The 25,003-nt window shown below is 39.4% G+C and overlaps 1 protein-coding gene across 1 annotated transcript in view; it reads right to left on the bottom strand.

The window, feature by feature from the left end:
- Positions 1 to 25,003, bottom strand: part of NCKAP1 (NCK associated protein 1) — an 88,843-nt gene that overhangs the window by 59,752 nt on the left and 4,088 nt on the right. Inside the window, exon 2 of the mRNA XM_079782616.1 lies at positions 20,474 to 20,584. Within this exon, the coding sequence (XP_079638742.1) occupies positions 20,474 to 20,584 (111 nt within the window). The remainder of the gene's footprint in view (positions 1 to 20,473; positions 20,585 to 25,003) is intronic.

Below are 25,003 nucleotides of genomic sequence, written 5' to 3'. Positions count from 1 at the left end.
AACAAAAAAGAAATGAGAAAGAAGCAAAACTAGAGTTAAGACACTGGTAAAACATATGAAAGAGGGAAATGTGAATACAAAAGACTATTAAATTTACAAGTCCTAAGTTTTCTTTTTAAAACAACTATTGATATAATTTCTGGGGGGGGGGGGAGTCCAGCTATATTTAATGTCCTATATCATAAGACTGCCAGAATTCCAATAAAACATTTAGAACATTGATACTGAGTGTAGTCTACAGAACAGCTTCCACATCATTTAGGCACTTGTTAGAAAAGCCGAATTTCTGGCCAACCTCAGACCTACTAAATCAGATTCTGCCTTTTAACAAGAAGTCCAGGTGATATGAATGCACATTAAATGTCTGAGAATCACTAATTAAACAAGAAAACATGGGAAAGTGGTTCAATATCAAATTTGCTACAAAAGCCCTTACAATGTTGAGGTCCTCTTACAGTTCTTTGTTATACTTACACAGGGGAGTTGGGAAAAGAGATCTCTCTATATATAATTGCATTAAACCATTATATAAGCAAGAATATTCAAAATAGTGAGCATAATATTAAGAAAAGATTCAAAAAACTTTAAGACTATTTAAAACAACAAGCACAGCAGTCTGGTAGACCCAACTATTACAAAATAAACTACTCTAAACACTGCAGTCCCTAAAGCTATTTAAAGAAGTAATTTTGTCTGAAAAACATGCCTAAATAAAGTATCTCATTTCATCCCCCAAATGTCAAAGGAAGGTATCCTATATAATAAAAGCCTAATATGCTAAGTGTCCGATCATTTGACCAGGCACTATGATGCGCACTGACCCCCAGGGGGCAGACGCTCCGACCAGTAGGTTAGTTTGCTGCTAGGATCTGGCCAACTGGGACTGGGCAAGATGGCCGGACATGCCCTGGAGCCTTCCCACAGTCCCTCCCCAACTCTGATAGGCCCCAATCGGGACTGGACGGGATGGGCCAGACACACCCTGGAGCCAACCTCCTGCGGTCCCTCCCCAGCCTCTAAAATATTTCTTCTAATTAATTTCCTTTATGTGCACAAATCTGTGCACCGGGGGCCTCTAGTATACTTATAGTGATAAGTACCTATTTTTAGCTTTACCTATGAAAATAGTTTACTTTATTTTGAACAATATATCTTTTTCAAAATAATTCTATGTTTATATATAATTTTTAATCATTACCATTCACAACATCAAAAATACTTTAAAGTGATTCTATTTCATTAGATTATGCTACCTTTACCTTGTTCAACAACATTAAACATTTATGATTGATGTTGTAGTCCTTTTTCCTCCTTTTCAGAATTTTAAACTTGAGTTTTAAAAATATAACAGATGAAAGTAGACTCATAACAACAGGATAAGAAGCAATAGTATAATTAAGCTACTGAGCTTAATTATTAATAGTGCCTCCTTTCCATTTCAATTCTAGTTTGGACAAAAAATTGACACAGTTCCCATATACTTATTATGGGCCTTAATGATCTTTTATACAAACCTTCATTTTACATACTCAGACCTTACTGCCCCCAAAACTTGAAAGAACCTTCCCAAGGTTTTATAACCACTTAATTACAGGGCCAGGATTGGAAATGTCATCTCCTTATTCCTAAAAAAAAAAAAAGTATTCTTCCCACATTCTACACGCCCAACACCTCCCTTGTTAATCAAACATCATTATGGTCTAAATTTCTCATTCAACTTTATTTTCCCCAAAACCATATGTAACTGGCCTCTATAGTGGCTAAATAATTTACTGAACTAATACATGTCTGAATTCAAAATAGTCAAGTTTTCAAGGCCCTACACATTTTGGCCCTAATTTACCTTTCCAATTTAAATTTCTCCTATACCCACTCACATGCTATACACTGTATCCAAAACTATTCACTATTTTTCTGTATGTATCTCATGTTTTCTTTACTGTTTCCTCTACTGAGATATCCTAATTCTACCACTTATACCAGTATATATATATATATCCCACTACTCCTAAACCACTTAAAATGTTAACCACATTTTCAAGAAAACAACCCTGACTGAACATCTTCTCTGAATGTAAATAACATCTCCCTCCTCTTAATGTGTATAATTTCTAATAGTATCATTTTCTGCCTTATATCCCAGCTATCTCCAACATATAAGACAGTGTACCAAATTCGACTTTTTAACCTCCATAACCCCTATCTTACAGCTCTGCAAATAAACATCAATCAGATGAGTGATCATAACAAATTTAGAAGACTTTTACATGTCACTGTCAGATGACATGTTTTGGTGGTGATGCTAGAAAGCCTACCTCCTATTATGCCACTGTAGCTAAATGACTTAACCATTCAGAGCCTAATACCCTCATCATCATAATGGAAAATGATGTGTACAGTTAGCCAAGATAATGTACATGAGTGGCACCCAGAAACTGCTCATTAAATATTAGGTAAATATCAAATAGGGCTCACAAATCACTTAAAAATAAGCAAAAATAAAGTTTCTTTATTTTAATTTTTAATATTTTTATTGATTTCAGAGAGGAAGGGAGGGAGAGATAGAAATACAATGATGAGAATCATTGATTGGCTGCCTTTTGCAGGCCCCCCAATGGGGATTAAGCCCACAAACCAGGCATGTGCCCTGCTAAAAACCAAACTGTAACCTCCTGGTTCATAGGTCAAGAAGCTCAACCACTGAGCCACGCCAGTCAGGCAAAAATAAAGTTATTTTAAATAATCCCAATACTACTCATAATATTTCTAATAAGAGCTGATATTAGTTAAGTATGCACTCTTTGCCAGACATGGCTCCAAATATTCTGGAAATATCTCACATAATCTTCTCAACATCTTTATGAGACAGTTACAAGTATCTTCCCTATATAATGAAAATAAATTTCATAAAGCTTTGCATGAAAGAACTATAACAACAAAGAAAAAAAGGTATCTTCAACTGCTTCAATTGCAAAAACTAAAAAGCTACATTTTAGTTCTTAAAAGTGAAGGAGAATAAAAACTACAAAAAAGTTTTTAACTTTAACTTTAGGCTTAACAGCCAGAGCAAGGTTTTCTTAATTCATCATCTTATTGTTTTATAGTAAACTAGAGGCCCGGTGCATGAAAATTCATGCACTGGAGGGGGGAGGGGGTCCCTCAGCCTGGCCTGCCTCCTCTCACAGTCCAGGAGCCCTCAGGGGCGGGAGGTGACACGGTGATCAGGGGAAGCCGATGCCCCCATCACACCTCTGCTGCTGCCACTGCCGGCAGCGCAAACCTCGGCCGGCTCTGGTTACCTGAGCCTCAGGAGGCCCTGGGCGGCTGGGCAGCCACCATCCAAGGCTTTCCTGCGCTTCGGGCCAGCCCTGGGTGGCTGGGGGGCTGAGGGGACTGGGGTAATCCGGAGGCAGGCACGCGGAGCAGCTGGACCCACCTGGGGGCGGGCCTGGCCATGCCATGAACGTGCTGCCCCAGCGGGGCTGAGGGGACTGGGCGCCGCCATCTTGTGGCTGTGGCGCTACCATCTTTGTGGGGGCGTGATGGTCAATTAGCATATTCCCTCTTTATTAGATAGGATTGGTTGAACGGCCAACTGGACACTTAGCATATTAGGCTTTTATTATCCTATCTAATAAAGAGGGAATATGCTAATTGATTGTCACGCCCTCAAAGATGGCAGCGCTCACAGCCACAAGATGGCGACACCCAGTCCCCTCCGCCCCCCAGCCGCCCAGGGCCGGCCTAAGGCACAGGCAAGCCTTGGATGGCAGCTGCCCAGACACCCAGGGCCGCCCGAGGCTCAGGTAACCAGGGCCGGCTGAGGCTTGCGCTGCAGGCAGAGGCAGCAGCAGAGGTGTGATGGGGCATCGCCTTCCCCAGATAGCCAGGTCGCCTCCCGCCCCTGAGGGCTCCTGGACTGTGAGAGGGGGCAGGCCAGGCTGAGGGACCCCCCCCCCCCCCCGCCCGCTCCAACGCATGAATTTTCATGCACTGGGCCTCTAGTATAGGATAAAAAGCAGGAGCCCTGGCCAGTTTGGCTCAGTGATTAGAGCATCGTCTCTCAGACCAAAGGGTCTCGGGTTTGATTCTTGGTCAAGGGCACATACCTCAGTTGCAGGCTCCATCCCCAGCCCAGGTCAGGTGGCGAACAGGAGGCGAACAGGAGGCAACCAATTGATGTGTCTCTCACATCGATGTTTCTCTCCTCTACTCTCTCGGGGGGGAAAAAAAAATCAATGGAAAAAATATCCTCCAGTGAGGATAAAGAAAAAAAAAGCAGGAAATGGTTTAAGAATGGAGATCAGTAATAAATTGTTTGATGTTACAGAACAGAATATTAGAAAAGCACAATTTTTAGAGGAATTTATTCCATTCACTTTAAAAGTGTATCATGAGCCCTAACCGGTTTGGCTCAGTGGATAGAGCTTGGCTTGCGGACTCAAGGGTCCCAGGTTCGATTCCAGTCAAGGGCATGTACCTTGTTTACGAGCACAAACCTAGTAGGGAGTGTGCAGGAGGCGCTGATCGATGTTTCTCTCTCATCGATGTTTCTAACTCTCTATCCCTCTCCCTTCCTCTTTGTAAAAAAATAAATAAAACATGGTTTTTAAAAAATAAATAAATAAAAGCATATCATGAATACATAGATTAAGTATATTAGCAATATATATGTGTACAATGCTTTCCTTAAAATTTCTAAGTATGGATCAATATTATTAACAGTCAAATAAAATGTGTAAAAACTTAAACAGGATAAAAATTAGCCATGAAGACTGCAAATTAAGATCATATCGCTTCATGAAAAAATCTCCGTAATTAATCTTTGTACAATGAAAAAACATTTTCCACACCAAAATAAGTATCTAAAAGACTGATTGAAATTTAGTGTTTACTAGTTTTCATTGTTTCAAAGATAAAGTACTGGCAAATTACAATGAGGAATTAATGCCTACCAGAGCCAACTAACTGATTTTCAACACAAAAAAGTGTAACTGTAGCTCTTTATTCATCCATTTTAATTACTTTCTTTCATTATCCAAACTGCTTATGCATAATAAATTACTTTCCTGATCTAAATTATTCTAGTTGTTTGCTCCTTTTAAAAAACATTCAAGTACAGAGCTTGTTTCAGGGAAATGTTTGTTCAATTTTCTTAGTATGATATTCTAAACCAGACTTTTTAAAATAAGAGACCTCTTTTAAGAACTGTCCACCCTAGCCTCATCTGGACTACTACAGCAGCCTCCTAACTGGTCTCTGTACTTCTGCTCTTGCCTCTTCAGTCTTCTCCACATGGCAGCAGGACAGTGGGCATTTTAAAGCAATATCCTACCCACAAAAAATGATTCCAGTGACAATTATGTAAGATGTTAACAATGGGTAAAGATGATATGGCAACTCTTTACTATTTTTGCAAATTTTCTTGGTCAAATATTATTTCAAAATAAAAGTATTGTGGGTTGTTTTTGTTTTGTTTTTTTTAACTCCAATGGTTTTCCATCATACTCACAATAAAACACAAAGTCCTTACTAGAAAAAAATCTACAGAGGACCCCTGCCTTTCTCTAAGACCTAATCTCCTTTCATGATCCTACAGCCTCACTCCATACTGGTCCTTCCTTCAGTTTTCATCAAATTCACCCAGCTTGGACCCACCCCAGAGCCTTTGCACTTGCTCTTTCTCACGTCTGGGATGCTCTTCTCTACTTCACACAGCGTGCTCCTTCACTTCACTTCTCTTCAGAGGAGCCATTATTAAGCACTCTTATCTAGGAGTACTCTTATCTAAAATAATTTCCACAGTCATTACTCTCTAACTCCTTATCCTGCTTTCTATTTCTTCCTTCCACTTCTCTCCAAATAAAAATATTTATTCATTTTAGCCGTTTGTTGTCCAACATTCCAACTTGAATTTAAATTCCATGGGGGCAAGGAAGTTTCTATTACTTCCTGCTGTATTTCCAGCATCTAGAAGTGATGCACTATAAATGAATAAAACCATAAATGATCAATTTCTCAACATAAAACTCAGGAGTCAATTTCTTATCTGCACTGCTGATTATAAATGAATGCAATAAAGGTATCAAATGTCTCAAATGAATTTATGTATCCTAACACAAAGTAGTAATTTAATCCCTTAAAGAAATCCCCAAAGTTGGGCAAAATATTTTATTTTGTTCTTCCAAGATAGAAAAGCATGAAAGAAAGAAATGAAAAACATCTACAAAGAATGACATATTTATCTATATATATAAAAGCCTAAGGGACTATTACAACCAAACAACCGGTCGACTAATCACTATGACATGCACTGACCACCAGGGGGCAGATGCTCAACACAGGAGCTGCCTCCTGGTGGTCAGTATGCTCCCACAGGGGGAGCACTGCTCAGCCAGAAGCCGGGCTCACAGCTGGTGAATGCAGCTGCAGCGGTGGGAGCCTCTCCCGACTCCGCAGCAGTACTAATGAACAGTGGCGGCAGGCACAGCGCCTAGCCCCAGCTCGGGCTCCTCCTTGGCCACCTGCCACTTAGTGCACTACTACATCCCCCAAGGGGTTCCGGATTGCAAGAGGGCACAGGCCAGGCTGAGGGACCCTTCCCCCCCCACCCATGCACAAATCCATGCACCGGGCCTCTAATATCAAATGTAAGCAAATCTCCAAGGATTAGCTAAAAATCCAAATTAACACAAAGATTAGTCCTTTTAAAAAAAGGTCCATAGGACTCTCCTTTTATCATATACAAATGATTCTACTGGCAGTCAATATTTCAGAAATAATTGTCCTAACATTAGTCTGCAAATAAGCATTACTGACTGTTTAAGATTTGTTACTAAATTTAATCCTCATAACTAATTTTCAAGGTACATTTTTTATTGTGGCAAAATATACATTAACATAAAGTCTACCATTTTAACAATTTTTAAGTGTGTAGTTCACACTTAAAAATGCATTTGAATTGTTGTGCAATCATCACCCCCATAGTAAACTCAATAAGCTTGAGCACAGTGAGAACCAAAAACCTTATTTCTAAATAAAATTTGTTTTTTTCTAAATGCCATTTCTGGTTGTAAAAATAACTTGTTTTTACAGCTTTACGGATGTATAGTTTGCATACCATAAAATTCATCCATCATAAATGAACAATTAAATAATTTTTGTAATATTATACAACCACCAACCCTATCCAGTTTTAGAACATTTCCATTATCCCAAAAAGTTCCTAGGTATAATTAATCCTACCCTTACCCCCAGCCCTAAGCAACTACTGATCTGCTTTCTGTCTCTCAGTAAGTTTGCTTTTTCTAAACATGTCCTACATAACAAAAGGCTAATATGCAAATCGACCGAATGGCGGGATGACTGGTTGCTATGATACACATTGACCACACTCAATGCAGGAGCTGCCCCTAGTGGTCAGGGCGCTCCCACAGGGGGAGCGCCGTTCAGCCAGAAGCCCTGAGCTGGACTCACAGCTGGCAAGCGCAGTGGCAGTGGCAGGAGCCTCTCCCACCTCTGTGGCAGCACTAAGAATGTCTGACTAAGGGTTTAGGCCCACTCCCCATCAGTCAGACATCCCCCAAGAGCTCCCAGACTGCGAGAGGGTGCAGGCCGGGCTCAGAGACCTCCCTCGAGTGCTCAAATTTCATGCACTGGGCCTCTAGTGTCCTATAAAATGAAATAATATGCCCCAGCAGGTGTGGCTCAGTTGGTTGGGTGTAGTCCCATGTACCGAAAGGTTGCCGGTTTGATTCCCGGGCAGGGCACATGCCCAAGTTGCAGGCTCCATCCCTGTTAGAGAGCATCCAGAAGGCAGCCAATTGATGTTTCTCTCTCACATCGATGTTTCTCTCTCTCTCCCTTCCTTTCTCTCTAAAAGAAAATCTATTAAAAATCTTTTTAAATAAATAAAATAATATGGAATCATATAATGTATAGTTTTTTGAACCTGGCTTCCTTCAATTAGCCTAATGTTTTTGGAGTTCATCAATGTTCTAACATGTATCAGTAGTTTGTTCCTGTGAACTGTTAAATAGTATTTTGTTACATGCATATATCATATTTTGTTTATTTATTCATCAGTTGGGCATTTGAATTGCTTCCAGTTTTAAACTATCATACATAATGAATGCTGCTATAAACTTGCCATCATGTGGACATGTACTTGCATTTTTCTTGGGAAAATTTCTAGTTCTTAGGTGTGATTCAAAGATGCAAGTGATATAAAAGGTAACCTCTAGATAAGTGAAGTTAGTGTAACATATCATTCATTTAGCCAACAAATATCCCAACCTATTATATTGTTACACATTGTGGAAGAAGCTGGGGGTAAAACTATGAATAAAACTCTGCCTCTGCCCCTAAATAAGCATATAGTCTAGTGATGATTGTATATGTAGATATATAGATAACTCTTTTTTCTATATTAAGAAAAGGCCTGTGGTTGTGATGCCGTAACCCCATCACGACCAAACGAGCATCGGCACGAGCTACTCGCAGCGGAGAGCTATGAGCAGTGGAGGGCGGGGCAGAGAGCTACTAGCAGCTGAGAGCTACTAACGGGGATGGGGGACTCCGAGCAGCAGAGGGTGGGGCAGCAAGCTAGGAGGAGCGATGGGCGGGGTGGCCAGCTGAGGCAAGCGGAAGCAAGCTACTCGTGCACAATTTTGTGCATGCTGGGCCTCTAGTTCTTTAATAAATAACCAGTTTTAGAAGCTGATAACACAACTAACTTCTAGGTGCAAGGTTCAAAGATGGTGAAAAACTACAATGATTAATTTCCACATGCCTGTCAAGACAAAGACCTTCATCAACTGGTAATAACAAAAAACAGGTTAAAAGCAAAACAAAAAAATACACAATAGTATGAGAAAGACTACAAAAACAAAGATCAGAGCTTCTAAGAGTGGTAAGGAAGGTGACTAAGACAGGAAGTTTAACTAGGGCCTAGAACCGAGAGAGCACCCAATGATTATTTTTGTTACATGATTACATGTTGACAGAATGTTGTTTCTCCATTGGCAGGCCTGTAAACAGGAATAAAGTTTATACTTAAACTTTCTTGGTTTCTTACTGGCCTTTTTAAACATGTTTTTTGGGGGGGAAATATGAAGACAAGGTGAAGTGGCATCAATGGAAAATAATTTCCCTCAATACTTCTAATATCCTCTTAATACCCTACTCTCATCAATTCTTTGAGCTCAGAAGGACCTTGTATCCATTCACCCTATCATCTTTTTACTGTCACTCACCCTCTCATGTCTTATTTCCTTTTTTTATCCATTTTAAGATTAAATGGCCCTTCATTCTATCACTCTCTTTGTCCCTCTCTACCTCTATAATTGTCTGATAAAACCCACCACAGGAGAAAGCATATACCTATGCCAATTCAAACTCAACCTGAATTCATGATCATTAACCATAACTGAGTAGCAACATCACTCCATTTTCACTGTCAGTATACTTTCCCACTCTCCTCAATGACTATTCTACTACTCCTCTCTCTTAAAATACTCAATAATTCTAATTCTTCTTCAACTTGATTCTCAGTTTAATGCTAGTCTGAACTCTAGACATATACAGATGCTCCCTGACTTACAATGGGGTTACCTCTGGACAAACCCTAAGTTAAAAATATCTTAAGTCAAAAATGCCTTTAATATACCTAAGCTACTGCACATCATAGTTTAGTCCAGCCTACCTTACCCATACTCAAACACTTAACATTAGCTTACAGTTGGGCAATATCTATCTGTGTCTCTTGTATCCTCTTCTTCTCACCAGAAACAAGAGACACAGAGAGGTATTTTGCAGACATGATAGGGTGAGAAAACATAATACACACTATCTAAAAAATGGTGGCAACACAGTACACTATAGAGTATCAATTGTTTACCCTGTGATTGCCTTGCTAACAGGGAGCTACAGCTCGCTGCCAGTGTCCAGCATCACAAGAGTGTCTAATCACATATTACTAGTCCAGGAAAAGAGCAATATTTAAAATTACAAGTACAGTTGCTACTGAATACATACTGCTTTCACACCACTGTAAAGCAGAAAAATCATAAGCCAAACCATAGTAAGTGGGGGACAATCTGTATACAATTGACTACTCAACATCTCCACTCACATTTCTAGTAGGCCTCTCAAACTTAACATATCTAATATTAAGCTATTGTAGCCTCAATCCCAAACCTTTTCTTCTTGCTTCCTTACCCCAGTAAATCTTTATATTTGTCCAAATCAAAATCCTTGGGGTCTTATTTCTTCCCCAATTCACCTCACCCCTTTATCTTCAAATATCTGCCCTAATGCCTCCTCCTTAGTAAGGCCTTCCCTGGGCATCATTCCTTTTTGTTGTTGTTGTTATTGTTGTTAATGCTTACCTAATGATATTTTTCCATCGACTTTTAGAGTGGAAGAGAGAAGGAAAGACAGAGGGAAACATCAATGTGCGAGAAACACATGGATTGGTTGCTCCTGCACAAGCCCTTACCAGACAGAACTCATGCCGGGGAGAAGCCTGCAAACAAGGTACGTGCCCTTGATCGGAATCGAACCTGGGACCCTTCGGTCCGCAGGCCAATGCCCTATCCTCTGAGCCAAACTGGCTAGGGCTTCCCTAGTCATCATCATAAATTAGCACCTCCCCACTATCACATTTGTTCATTTACTAAGCTTTATTCTTCTTAAGCCCTGGCCGTTGTGGCTCAGTTGGCTGAGGGTCCTCCCGTGCACCAAAAGGTTGCTGGTTTAATTTCTAGTCAGTCACAAGCATGGGTTTCAGGCTTGATCCCTGGTAGGGGGCAAGCAGGAGGCAGCCAATCATTTCGCTTTCACATGGATGTTTCTTTCTCCTTTCCTTTTCTCTCTCTCTAAAAAAAAATAAAAAATAAAATACCTCATCCCTATCTGGTATGTTCTATTCTTTTTTTATGGTCTATCTGTCCAGCAGAATGTAAGCTCTATAAGAGTAATGATTTGTTTATTCACTGCTGGATTCCCACTCCCAGAAAAGGACCTGGATCATAGAGGGCTCTCAATAAATGTTTTAAATAAAAAGTTAAATGATAAGTAAAGGGGACTACGGAAACACACATGCAGCACTTAACCTAATTAGAAAGGGTTAGAGAAGGCTTCTCTGAAATAGTGATATCTAAGGATAGAGCGGAAAGACGAGAAGTTAACTTAGTGAAAGAAAAAATGTTCCAGATAGTAAAAACAGTATAAATAAAGGCCCCAAGGCAAGAGAAAACAGGCATGGCCATTTGGGCCAAGAAGTTATATAATGCTCACCCAAAATAAAGTAATCCTTTAAAGAAAGAAGCACTTAAATATATTTTTCCGCCAAAACCGGTTTGGCTCAGTGGATAGAGCGTCGGCCTGCGGACTCAAGGGTCCCAGGTTCGATTCCGGTCAAGGGCATGTACCTTGGTTGCGGGCACATCCCCAGTAGGGGGTGTGCAAGAGGCAGCTGATCGATGTTTCTCTCTCATCGATGTTTCTAACTCTCTATCCCTCTCTCTTCCTCTCTGTAAAAAATCAATAAAATATTTTTTTAAATATATATATATATTTTTTCCCTATGTTCTACATATGTTCTATCCTATACTAGGCAATGAGGACTGACACAGTATATTATCTTATATACTAGTGGCCCTGCGCACGAATCCGTGCACGAGTAGCTCGCTGCTGCTTGCCTCAGCTGGCGGCCGCCCTGCCCACTGCCACTGTAGCTCTCCACTGCACATAGCTCGATGCCCCGCCCTCCTGTAGCTCTCCACAGCTCGTGGCTCACTGCCCCGCCCTCCTGGTGATTGGTTGTTACACATCACTGTGTAACGACCATTTGCATATTACCTCTTTATTATATACTAAAAGCCCAGTGCATGATTTAATCATGCACGTGTAAGCTGTCTGTCCGCTGGTCGGCAGCTCCGAAGTCCCTGGCCCCTAGGGCGAGGCGGGGCGGGGGCGTGGTCCTCCTGCGGCCAGAGCCCAGGCCAGGGTCTTGCCTTTGCCTCCCGCCCAGGAAGGCTGGGGCCGCCGCCACGTGCTCCTGCGGCCCAACTGCCGCCAGACTCCTCCCCGGGGAGCCACGCCACCCGCCCACCGCCCACCGCCTCCAAACCTCCAAAACGCCGGGTCGGCTCGCTGCCCCAGAGGCCTGTCTGTGCCGCAGCACAGCCATGGCGCGCAGACGCTGAGCTCGCGTCGCCGCTGGCAACGCGAGCTCAGCATCCTCCCAGCCCAATCACCACCCCAGCCACCCCGAGTCCCGCCCCGTGTCACCCGCTGGCCCAATCATGGGCGTAGCGGAGTGATGGTAATTTAAATATTACCTTTTTATTATGTAAGATGATGATGATATTGTCCAAAGAATACTGGTGTACATACTTAAAACATTTTTAGCCACAATGAGTGCGAGGAAGAATAAAGGAAAATAAGTGTCTTGAAACTTTATTCTTTACTTGTTGTAGTTTATTTTCCTGTCTTTTATTTTGGATCTTAGCAAGTAACTTCTGATCTAACAACAGGTAAAACAGACCTCCCATGAAAAATAAGTTACCATGCTAAAAGTATTAAAAGGGTACCCAAAGTTAATCAAAGCCCCTTCAAAGAAATGACCAAACAAACAAAAAAAAGGCAAAGTTAAAGATTAACAAGTGATTAGTTATTGGTAACATCCTTTGCTACTGTAAAAGGCATCACAATCATCATTGCAACCATGGGAATTAACAACTGTTTGAAATGTAGCTATAATACTATCACTAAAGGCAAGCTGTAACTTCAGCAAATTTAAAGAAAATGCAAATACCAGGAATGCATCTCCTTGGGGGCTATGCTGTGACACCCTAGTAAAATGCTCACTGTCAGATTCATTTACCAAAAAAAAACACAGAAAGCTTCCTTAAGCTGAAATGGTTATGACAGTAGTTTAATATAATTAGAATATATAGTACACAAGACTCGCAAAACTATGTGATTTTAAAACAGATGTGTTTTGGGATCCTAAGAACCAAAGAACAAGAATGACGAAAGCTGAAAAATACATTGATACATAAATTCTATACATAATTTCAGTGGATTTCCAAACTCCATGAAAACTCAGTGTGAAAGCTCAAGTGAAAAGCATTACATTCAGGACAATAAAGAGAACTATGTCCCAGGATGAAAGCTATGCAGCAGGCTTACCCAAACTGTCCAGAGGAGAGTTAGAAGACAGAGGATTATAGGAGAGTGGACTCCAGAAAAAAAGGAAATCTTATACAGAAGTGGTATGATTATTAGGCTAGATAAATTTAAGAATTCTGCCCAGCCAATGTGGCTCAGTGGTTGAGCATCAACCTATGAACCAAGAGGTCACAGTTCGGTTCCCTGTCAGGGCATATACATGGGTTGCAGGCTTAATCCCCAGTAGGGGGCATGCAAGAGGCAGCCAATCAATGATTCTCTCTCATCATTAATGTTTCTATCTCTCTCTTCCTCTCCTTTCCTCTCTGAAATCAATAAAAATTTGAAAAATAAAATAGTCAGCATATAATTCAATCTCAGAACATTTATGATTATAAAACCAAAAGAAATCATTAACAATCTTGACAACATACTAGTAAAAGTATAAATTGTTTCTTGAGACAGGTATTATCACCATTTTAGAGATAAGAGCAGCAGAGTACTTGAGATGTTAAATGACTTACCCAAAATCATTCAGCTAAGTGGAAAGACCAGAACTCAAATTCTGTTTTATTGATTCCAAAGTCTATCCTCTTAACAATATACAACCATCATAACAGAAGCCACCACAAGACAAAGAATGCCCTCTTAAAGATTAACTCAGAGCAGATTAGTTTCCTTACCCTTTCCTTCCACTCCTAACTAAACCACAGTGCATGTGTAAAGGGCCTCCCTACAACCATCCCCAATATCACCACCCCACCCCCAAAACACGTTTAAGAAGTTGGGACTTTTATTTTTTCCAGGTTACTTTTACTAAAGCATTAATGAGATGTATTTGTTTAGTTCTACTACAAAGTACAGTTATTTTTTAACTAATAACAAAAAGTTTTTAAAAAGTGTTAATCAGTTTGGGCCCTGACATAGATCTAAGACAATATCTGAATGAATGAAAAGTTAGCTAAGTTAAAGCCTATCAAGATGGTTCATTCACTCATCAAATGTGTGTTTAGTACCTCTTACATGCCAAGCACTAGAAAGAAAATATGGTGTTTAAAATCAGACTCTACCACTGTGTCTCTGAACCAACTTTAGAATGCCAATCATGATAGTTTTAGAGTCACTTTATTTTGTATATCCCTGAGTGACCGTGTAAGCTACTTAAATAAAAATATAACTTGCCTGGCCGGTGTGGCTCAGTGGTTGAGCTTCAACCTATGAACCAGAAGATCATGGTTCCATTCCTGGTCAGGGCACATGCCTGGGTTGCAGGCTTGATCCCCAGTAGGGGGCGTGTAGTAGGCAACCGATCAATGATTCTCTTATCACTGATGTTTCTCTCTCTCTCCTCTCTCCCTTCCTCTCATAAATCAATAAAAGTATATTTAAGCCCACCAGCATGGCTCAATGGTTGAGCATCGACCTATGAAGCAGGATTCCTGGTCAGGGCACACGCTCGGGTTGCAGGGCATGCAGGAGGCAGCCAATCAATGATTCTCTCTCACCATCGATGTTTCTATATATCTCTCTCCTCTCATTTCCTCTCTGAAATCAATAAAAATATTTTAAAGTATATTTAAATATATATATAACTTATTATAGTATCTTATAATACTGTGTTCCTTGAGAGAAGAGGTAAATAATATCTATAACATAAAATATTCCTATAAGTTTGAAAACTTATTTTTCAACTTATTTTAATAATGGCCTTTACCGCAATCTAGAACCCTTAAATTACTCTGTGGCACTCTTCTCACTAACATCTTCATTCTTAGGGAGTTCAGGCCTGATTCAACATACATACAGTAATTTATATCATTTCCCCATTATTTTGGGAATAATATGAAAAATGTTATACTAAAATATACAATAAATAGGCAAGTTCCATAATGATGCTTTTGTGCCAGATATTTTTACTGTTTCAAAACCACAAACTAGCTTTTAGATATAAATACAACATAAGGAGAAAGAGGAGAAAATTAAGTTTTAAAATTTTAGAACAAAAATTTCATTAAAAAGTTGTAACATACATCTGAACATTTGCTTAAAATTCATTTTAAAATTTCTTGGGCAAAACAATCTTTACCTGTTAATAAAATAAGGAGTTTCTACTATTTTCTCTATCCAGGCACATAACAGATTCCCCTCTATATGCTCACAAGAAAACTATGGGAGCCCTGGCCAGTGTGGCTCAGTTGGTTGGAGTATTGTCCAGTACACTGAAAGGTCCCAGGTTTGATTCCCCATCAGGGTACATACCTAGGTTTTGGGTTTGATCCCCTGTTGGGGTATGTGCAAGAGGCAATCGATAGATGTTTCTCTCTTACATTGATCTCCCACCCTTCTCTCCCCTTTCCTCCCTCCCTACCTCCTTCCCTCTCCCTTTCTCTCTCTCTAGAATCAATAAAAACATATCCTCTTGTGAGGATTTAAAAAAAAGAAAGCTATGGGAAACAAATTACAAATCCATTTGACGGTTACACTTTCAAAATAATGGAAGATACCATGTTATAGACAAATTAGACAATCTCTCAGCTGAGAAATGATTTCCTTATTCTGAAATTAAATGAGAAAATCTAGTAACTCTATTAAAATACATAGCCTGTCAAATACTAGATACTCCACAAGTGGCTGCTATACTTATAAAACTGGTATGTCTTTTATTTATTTGACTTTTACTTATTTCATCTGCTTTGAAGCTTAAGAAGCATTTAGTTCAACACTATGTCCCAGAAAACAAAACCATTCCTTGGCCCAGACATTCCCTAAATCCAGAATTGGGTATAAAAATTTAAAACTGGTCACAAAGGGGCCTGAGCAAGACAGTAAAAGTGACTCAACAGAATCCAACATCATCACTGTTGAAGTCATGTTAAGGACCAATACTGCTATCTGTCCAAAATGCCCTCCTTTGTTGTATACAGATATCTATGTGCTCACAACTTCTAATGGGACTGAAAAGTATAGGGGTGGAACAGTTACCAAATAAATAATCAAGAATTAACAATTCCTGGCTGCAAAATAAGGATCTATTTTATAAACTTCAGGAAAAAATTTCTTCTGGATTTTTCACTGACACAATCTCTCTCTTTTCATGAAGAATGCCTTTTCTGAAATTGGGGACAAGTAGTACTGGTATGGCATGAATCAAAACAGAAATAGTGCTAACCAGTCATTCTCCCTGACCCCTGAAATAAAATAAGTATACTCTATGATGACTCAAAACCAGGAATAAGAAGAAAAAAGCCTACTGTGGTATTAATACCATTTCTTTGGCACAGTAGCCAGAAATCTTCAAGTTCCTAACAATCTCTGATGCTACTATTATTCCCAGTCCTTAAACCTCCATGAACTATGTCTATGAGTTTAAAAAATAAAATAAAACTGAATTCCTCGTTTCTTATTTCCTAACCCAAGTTGGCTAGGAACTTCTCACAAGAATTTTGTCAGGCCCAGATCAAAACTGAGATCACAAAACTTCACAAATACCAATTATATAAGGCTTAAGCAGATTAAAAAAAAAAAAACAGAATAGCATCCATTACACAAAATAGCTGTAAAGGCCATATGACAAAACAGAGCTTGCAAACAAAACAATCAGAGTAAATTCTATAAATGGTCATAACATTCAACAACTTTGAACAATTAATTTTATAGGTTAGATATAGAATCACCGCATGACCCAGCAATTCCACCCTAGGTATATAGATGGTTGGGCAAAAGCAGATTTACAGTTGTTTGGAAAATAATACAATAACTAATCCTACCTAATAATAGACAAATATGCAAACTGACCGTACCTTCGCTATGCCCACGATTGGCCAGGAGGCGTGGGGGGGCGGGACTTGGGGTGGCCGGGGTGGCCGATTGGGCCGGCGGGACGCTGAGCTCGCGTCGCCAGCGGCAGCACGAGTTCAGCGTCTGCGCCATGGCTGTGCTGCAGCACAGAAGGGGCCTCTGGGACAGTGAGCTCACGTCCCGCCACGGACCATCAAAAGCGTGGGAGCTGGGTGCCTGTCCACTCAGGCACCAGGCCTTTCAGAAGCCTTCGCCGCGCTGGAGGCTTCTGAAAGGCCTGGTGCACCAGCGGACAGGCACCCAGCTCCCCCGTGATCGAAAGCGAAAGCGTGTAGGGGACCCTACACGTGCATGATTTAATCATGCACTGGGCCTCTAGTAAATAATAATCCTATATAATAGAAGCCTAATATGCAAATTGACCGAACGGCGGAACAACCAGTGGCTATGACGCACACTGACCACCAGGGGGCAGACAGTCAATGCAGGAGCTGCCCCCAGATGGCAGGCCCCAGGCCAGCCACGGCAGATGCCAGCGGGAGCTCCCTGATCACCCCACCGGTCGCCCCACAGAGAGGCCCTGATCACCAGCCAGACCTAGGGATCCTACCCATGCACGAATTTCGTGCAATGGCCCTCTAGTACAAGAATAAACTGTTTCATGTACTCACAATTGTAAACCTAGTTTTGCCCACCTGTATATCCAAAGGAAATGAAAATATATGTTCACACAACTTTTACACAAATGTTCATAGAAGTTTTATTCATAATAGTCAAAAAAGCAGAAACATCAACTGATGAAGATATGAATGGATATATAAAATGTGGTATAGCTATACAATGGAATATTTTTTGGCAATAAGAAGAAACGAAGTACTACTAATACATGCTACAACTTGGATAAACCTTGAAAACCTTATGCTAAGTGAAAGAAGCCAGTCATAAAAGACCACATATCATATGATTCTATTTATTTGAAAGTTCCAAAATAGACATTCAGACATAAAATAGATTAGTGTTTGCCTAAGGGCTGGGGTTTGGCAGGACTGACTGCTAATGGGTACAAGGTTTCTTTTTGGGATGATGAAAATGTTCTAAAATTGATTGTGGTGATAGATGCACAACTCTGTGGATACACTAAAAACCACTGAATTGTATACTTTAAATGGGTGAACTGTATGATACACGAATATCTCACTAAAGCTGTTATTTAAAAAATTAATTTGTGCTCCAAGTTGAGAAGTAAAAACTATTGAAAAAAACAACAGCATTATTATTAACAGTTTGCCCAGCAAATCAAGAATAGCAAAAATTCCTTATTTGCTTAATAAAAGTTTTACCACCATTAAAGTGATTATATATTTAAGCAGATCTTGCCAATTTGCTAAGACCTCATACTTCTGAACTATGATTATTCTGATGGAAATTTACACATACATCTATACTAATAAAAGGGTAATATGCTAATTAGACCGGACATCTTCCAGACATCCTTCCTGACAAAGCCGGGGGCATGGCCAGCCTGCAAACCGCCCACGGCCTCTCGCCCAGGCCACACCACCCCCCAGCTGGGACCCCCACCCGGATTGGGGGCATGGCCGGCCTGCAAACCAGGCGCCTCGCCCAGGCTGGCACCGCCCCCCAGCAGGGACCCCACCCAGATCAGGGGCGTGGCAGGCCTGCAAACCACTGCGGCCCCTCGCCCAGGCCAGCCCCATCCCAGCAGGGACCCCTACCCTGATCTGGGCCCCCTTCAGGGCAGGCCAGCCAGCCCCCACCCATGCACCAGGCCTCTATCCTATATAATAAAAGGGTAATATGCAAATTGACCCTAACAGCAGAACAACCAGAATGACCGCTGGACCAGTCACTATGAGGCGCACTGACCACCTCTTGGTCCCTTTCCCCGGCAGGCAGGCTCCGGTCACCTGATGACCACCCACTGCAGGGGCGGGGCTGGCGAGTAGGCAGGAACAGCTGACCTCTTGGTCCCTTCCCCTGGCCATCAGGCACAGATCACCCAATGGCGAACAGGGAACTGGGGGTGGGTGGCGGTGGGGGGCGGGGCCAGCTGCAGGCAGCTGAGGAAGATGGCCCTGATCGCAGGCCAGGCCTAGGGACTGTACCCACGCCTCTAGTACTATATAAAAATTCATCTTAAAAGATTCTCTAAAGAGCTCAGAGATTTTGAGCCATGAGAAAGAGGTATACTATATGAAATTAAATTTAAGACAGATTTTCATAATAAAATCTTTCTCATTCAGACTGAGTATATAATCTCTCAGATAAATTAGCTAATTATGTCAATAACTAAGAGCTCTCCAAACAAATAATAGTGTTCTTATTAAGTGTATGCTTTGAATCACCCATTTGTAATGAGGAACTGAGATACCGTGACATACCAATGATAAAACATAATCTTCTATGAAACAAAGAGAGGCCTTATTAACCTGTACTTAAAACACACACACACTTTTTTTTTTAATTCTTTAAAAATCACTTTACCAGACTTATTTTATCAATTCTGACTGGTATTTTTCCCTCTCCATTAAAATGTTTTAAAGTAAAAGTGGTGTCAACAGGCTAACTACAAATCTTCAATGAGCATACATAATTTGAGGAAATCAAAAGATAACAAAATATTTTTTAAACAGTGCTTCTTAAAAGTAGGGAGATAATATGTAAGAGGAAATTTCTAGACTAAGTTTGTACATAAAGAAAAAAGATAGTAAAGATTATAACATGAGGCTATCAAAGACAAAAATAAGTAAAAGAGAAGACATGCATAAAGATTCTAAGCCAATAAAATTTACATGAAAAGACCGTAAGGTGTAAAACAACTCTAATTTTCTAAAATTAGATATTCATTGATGTTATTATAAATAACTACCAAAAGATATATAAATTTATCAGGAAGATTTTTTAATATGATTATATTTCAATATACTAAGAAAAATTTCCTCATTTGAGAAAAGTAATATGGGATACTAAAGATCTTAATAATATCACCTTATTATATTATTAAATTTGAGAAATGAGTTTCTCAGTTATAAAGATACTAAAGAAACAAACATATTTTAAAACTAAACCTAATTAATAAAAACAATACAAGCTCTACTTTCTACAATAAAGATAAATTTTTAAAAAGATACTAACATCAAAACAAAGTTAAATTATAACTATATGAAAAAACTCCCCAACTAATCATGCAAATATTTGGAATACATACATATCTATTACCTTACTCTCTGTTGCAACTTGAAAGGGAAGTGTATAAGAAATTAATTTATTATGTTGTGTGTAATAAAATGGCATGTAGTTCAGAGTCATTTTTTCCAGTTTCAGAGATAAGAACATTGTCTCTAAAAACCCTTAATCAATGTATGTAATTTGTATATCAAAATATAAGAAAGTAGACAAATCAGAGCTACTTCAAGCAGTCTACTTATCATTACTTTCCCTTAATGGCTAAATAAATACAAAAATTTAGATGACTTACATTGTTGTTGCGGGTTTCTACAGCAGGGAACTTTCTGACTATGAATTTCACAGCAGATTCCAGATTTTTGTCAATAAGGTAGGATGGCTTTGCCTTGGGGTCTCCGCATGCCTATAAAACAACAGTAATTAAAAAAGTGAAGTGCATCCTTCTAAAACCAAGGAACAATAGTAAATCTGTAATCAGAATTTAGAGAGGTATTTATTGTTTTTGGTGAGCAGGTGATAAAATGAATAGGCAAAGTGCAGGGATTGTCACAGCTGAAATATGCAATGGGAGACAGTACAGAGATGTTCTTCTACTGAAAAAAATGCATGGAAAGTTTTAAAGCAGTTAACGCAGAACAGCAGTGAAGGAAAAAGCTCAAACCTAAAAAAAAAAAAAAAAGAAAAAAAAAGAAAAAGAAAAAAAGTTCTTGGTTTGAGGTAGGATTGTATTCATCTGAAGCTAATAAAATATTACAAAATTAAATATTCAGAAAAATACTGGAAATGTTTCTAAGTGTTATAAAGTAAAAGCTTGTTTACATGTCTTTCCAAAATGTTTTCCTCATTCACTTTAAACAAGAGCCCTAGTTCAAAAGAACAGGAAGCTGCTAAAACTGTCTTTATAGTACTGAAGTGTATTGCCTGTTCCTCTGAACATCTAAGTTACAGCAATGTTTTCCATCAGACCAGCAGCACGTCAAACAATAAATCTACATCTGTTCTATATATACCTCATAAGCACAGAACAAATGGAAATGTTTACATTTTTATCACCTCAGTAGTACAGCATTCTCTATAGTAAACTGTAAAGCATTACATAAATGTAAGGAATCATTAGAACTTTTTATCTGAACTATTAGTAATACCGAATATAATTTTCAATACTGCTTACTGTTTCATAATGTGACAATTAACTGCTTGCTAGTGAGATGTTATTTCTTAGGGAATTACTAAAACTGTAACATTCCTATTTCACGTCTTTTTATTGTATTTTTAAAAGGATGTGTTCTTTGAAAATTTATATCACTCTACTATGTATGAAGAAATACAGTATTACAATTTAATGTTTTTTCATTGTTTACTATAACTATGTTGTGGATTGCAGAAAGAGAAGTTATGAAACATGAAACTGATCTGAAAGCGGGCAAGCGGGCAAAGGGAAGGTGAAAAGCTTTGCAAACCTTCCAAACTTGTCCTTGCTGGGGAAGCATTGTAATAAAAAGAGAGAAAATTACGTGTAAACAATGATTGTCAAACTATGACATACGTTTCAGTAGAGATCTTATGCACTGCAGACTATGAATACCAAAACAAGATTAGAACTATATGGTGCTACAATTTTAAAGGTATTCTAAGTAGCGAGTTGCAGTATACAATAGATTCATAGATGTTATACTATTCATATATATTGAAATACTGTGTAAGGACAACCACATCAGTTTCTTGGTGCTCTTTCTAAATAAACTTAAAATAATTCTAGAAGGAAAAATAAAGACTACATGCAACTATAAAAATAGGAGCAAACCATCGGTGAAATTTTACATACCTTAAAAAGAAACGGTAGCCAAAAATAAGAATAAATTGTTATTGGATGACTTGCACTTCAACTCAAATTGAAACTATTTTTCAAATATCACCTAACTTCCTTCCAATCCAAAGTATAAAAATCAATGCAAACATGCCTATATTTTCCAAATGGAAATAGGAATGCACTAAGAGTTCTTCTGTTAATTCTCACACATAGATACAACAAAATTACTTTAAGATATTTTGAATTTCCTAATCTTTAACCAGACTGAACAAAAGACAACTATGTAAATTCCATTTCAATATCATATTAAAATATATCTGACTTTTCCTCAGACTAGACTATCAGTTTAACATGTTATTTCTTATAAATTAACCTTCCAATTAATCCACTTCCCCAAAATCCTATATAATAAAAGGGTAATATGCAAATAGACCAAACGGCAGAACCAAACAACCAATCAAAGCGTAATATGCTAATGATATGCTAAGGCTGCTCAACTGCTCGCTATGACGTGCACTGACCACCAGGGGCAGATGCTCCAACTGGTAGGTTAGCTTGTTGCTGGGGTCCGGGCGATCAATCGGGACTAAGCAAGATGGGCCCAACATGCCCTGGAGCCCTCCCGCAGTCCCTCCCCGGCCCGATCGTGCACCGGTGGGGTCCCTCAGCCTGGCCTGCGGCCTCTCGCAATCCAGGACCCCGGGACCCCAGGACCCCTCAGGGGATGTCAGAGAGCCGATTTCAGCCCGATCCCGCAGGCCACTCCCCTTGGGAGGGCGCCAGATGCAGGGCTCATGGCTGGCGAGCACTGCTGTGGCAGCACGAGCCTCTCCCTATCGGGACTGATTGGGCACGAGCCCTGTCAGGCACAGTGGGGCCGGGATGAGCAGGAGCAGCAGGTAGGAGCTGCAGGCAGCGTTGGACTGTGGGTTTCAGCCCAATCCCTGCAGGCCACCCAGAGGGACCCCACCCATGCACAAATTTGTACACTGGGTCTCTAGTTATAAGAGTAACTAAGAACTACATAACTAAGAATTTGTCCCAATAATAAAAATAGCTACAGATTAGCATTTCCTTACATCAGTGATATAATGCAAATCAAGTTTCATAAACATGCCTGAGGTAGTGCCGAATTCTAAAGTGATTCCAAATTATGTTGTTGGTTTTTTTAAAATATGTTTTTATTGATTTTAGAAGAAGGGAAAAGGATAGAAACATCATTGGTTGGCTGCCTCCTGCGCGCCCCCTACTGGGGACCGAGTTTGCAACCTAGGCACGTGCCCTGACTGGAAATCAAACAATCGACTTCCTGGTTCATGGGTCAATGCTCAACCATTGAACCACACCAGCTGGGCTGTGTTCAGTTTTTAATGACGTTTAAATTATGCAAAATATCAGTTATCCACCCTTGGCCCATGTTGGTTGGAGCATCATCCCCATACATGGAAAAGTGGAGGGTTCGATTCCCGGTCAGGGCACATACCCAGGTTTTGGGGTCAATCCCTGGTTGGGCACATACAGAAGGCTGTTTCTCTCTCTAATCAATTTTATTTTAATCAGGTATCCATTCTAATAATATTAGTGATTATCAAATAATAAAAATGATAGCCTACCATACCCACTTCCCATAATCACAAACTTTACTGTGTAAGAGTTTAATCAAGTAACTAAAAATATATATATGAGCAGCTCCTCCTGAGGTAAAATCTGAGTTATTAATAACTTACAGTTTACTTATTTTAATGATTTATAACATCAGCCACTTCAGGGGCTTTTTTAATCAATAGGTTTGGGTCAAGATCTAGATATGTGCCCAGCCAGCGTGGCTCAGTGGTTGAGCATTGACCTATGAATCAGGAGGTCAAGGTTCAATTCCCAGTCAGGGCACATACCTGGGTTGCGAGCCCGATCCCCAGTGTGGGGGGTGCAGGAGACAACCGATCAATAATTCTCTCTCATCATTGATGTTTCTCTCTCTCCCTCTCCCTTCCTCTCTGAAATCAATAAAAATATTTTTAAATAAATAAATAAAAAGATCTAAATATGTGTATGTTTTAAAACCTTCCAAAATTATTATATGGTATATCCCTGACAATCACTGGTCTCAATTTACAAATAAAAAAATTATAATCCAAAAAGTTAAATAACTTGTCCAAAATTTTAAAAATTAATATAGAATCTAACTCTCTCAACCCACAGAATGTACTGCAAGTATGGAAAATGATATGAAGTTTAGAGGTTTTATGCCTGTAAGGAGGACATTAGACATTAATAAGTTATTTTATAACCTTGGGTATTTTGTATCTATATATTCTACTGAATAAAAGCTCTGGAATCTTAAATAATAACTGGCTACAAGGAGTTGCCTGGCTGAAGCTTGTATTCATACATCAAAAGTAACACAAATATAACTATCTTTTCCTTCCATCTCCCCCAGACTGGAACTTTTAACTCCCTTCTCAAGACTCCCACAACCACACTTCACTAAGATAGGGACTTCTTGGCATTGAAAGCTACATTTTAAAGTATGTTTCCCTGTATTCAAAAAGACATTCAATAAATGAAGAATAAATGGATGAACTAAAAGAAAACCCTCAACCTTTGGAATTAATTGAAATAGTTCATATGACTTATAAAATAGTTTTAAAGATGTAGTTTTATTACTGTTCAGTACCTACAATAAGCAACTATGTGATAACAAAATATTTTCCAGTACAGGCTCTTTTACTTAAAACAAGAGCTTCCTTTGAAATTGGCACATATACACTCTACTTACAAACTAACAATTCAAGAGCTTATGAAATTTGTTTACTTATTTAACTAAAACACTTCAGTACACTATTGTTTGAAGAAATTATTAGATTTTCTCATCAGGTCAAATTAAGTAAACAACTTACCAAAGTCTAAATACAAGTATTGCAAATTCCTAATAGGATCAAAATGAAGATTTTACTACATTTACCAATAAAGGCAATATTAAAACCAGTCAACAAAAAAAACACATCCTGGGAC

Source organism: Cnephaeus nilssonii, assembly GCF_951640355.1.
Source record: "Cnephaeus nilssonii genome assembly, chromosome: 10".
Taxonomy (NCBI): Eukaryota; Metazoa; Chordata; class Mammalia; order Chiroptera; family Vespertilionidae; genus Cnephaeus; species Cnephaeus nilssonii.
Note: the sequence above shows the minus strand (reverse complement) of the source record. Positions and strands in the feature narration are given on the sequence as shown.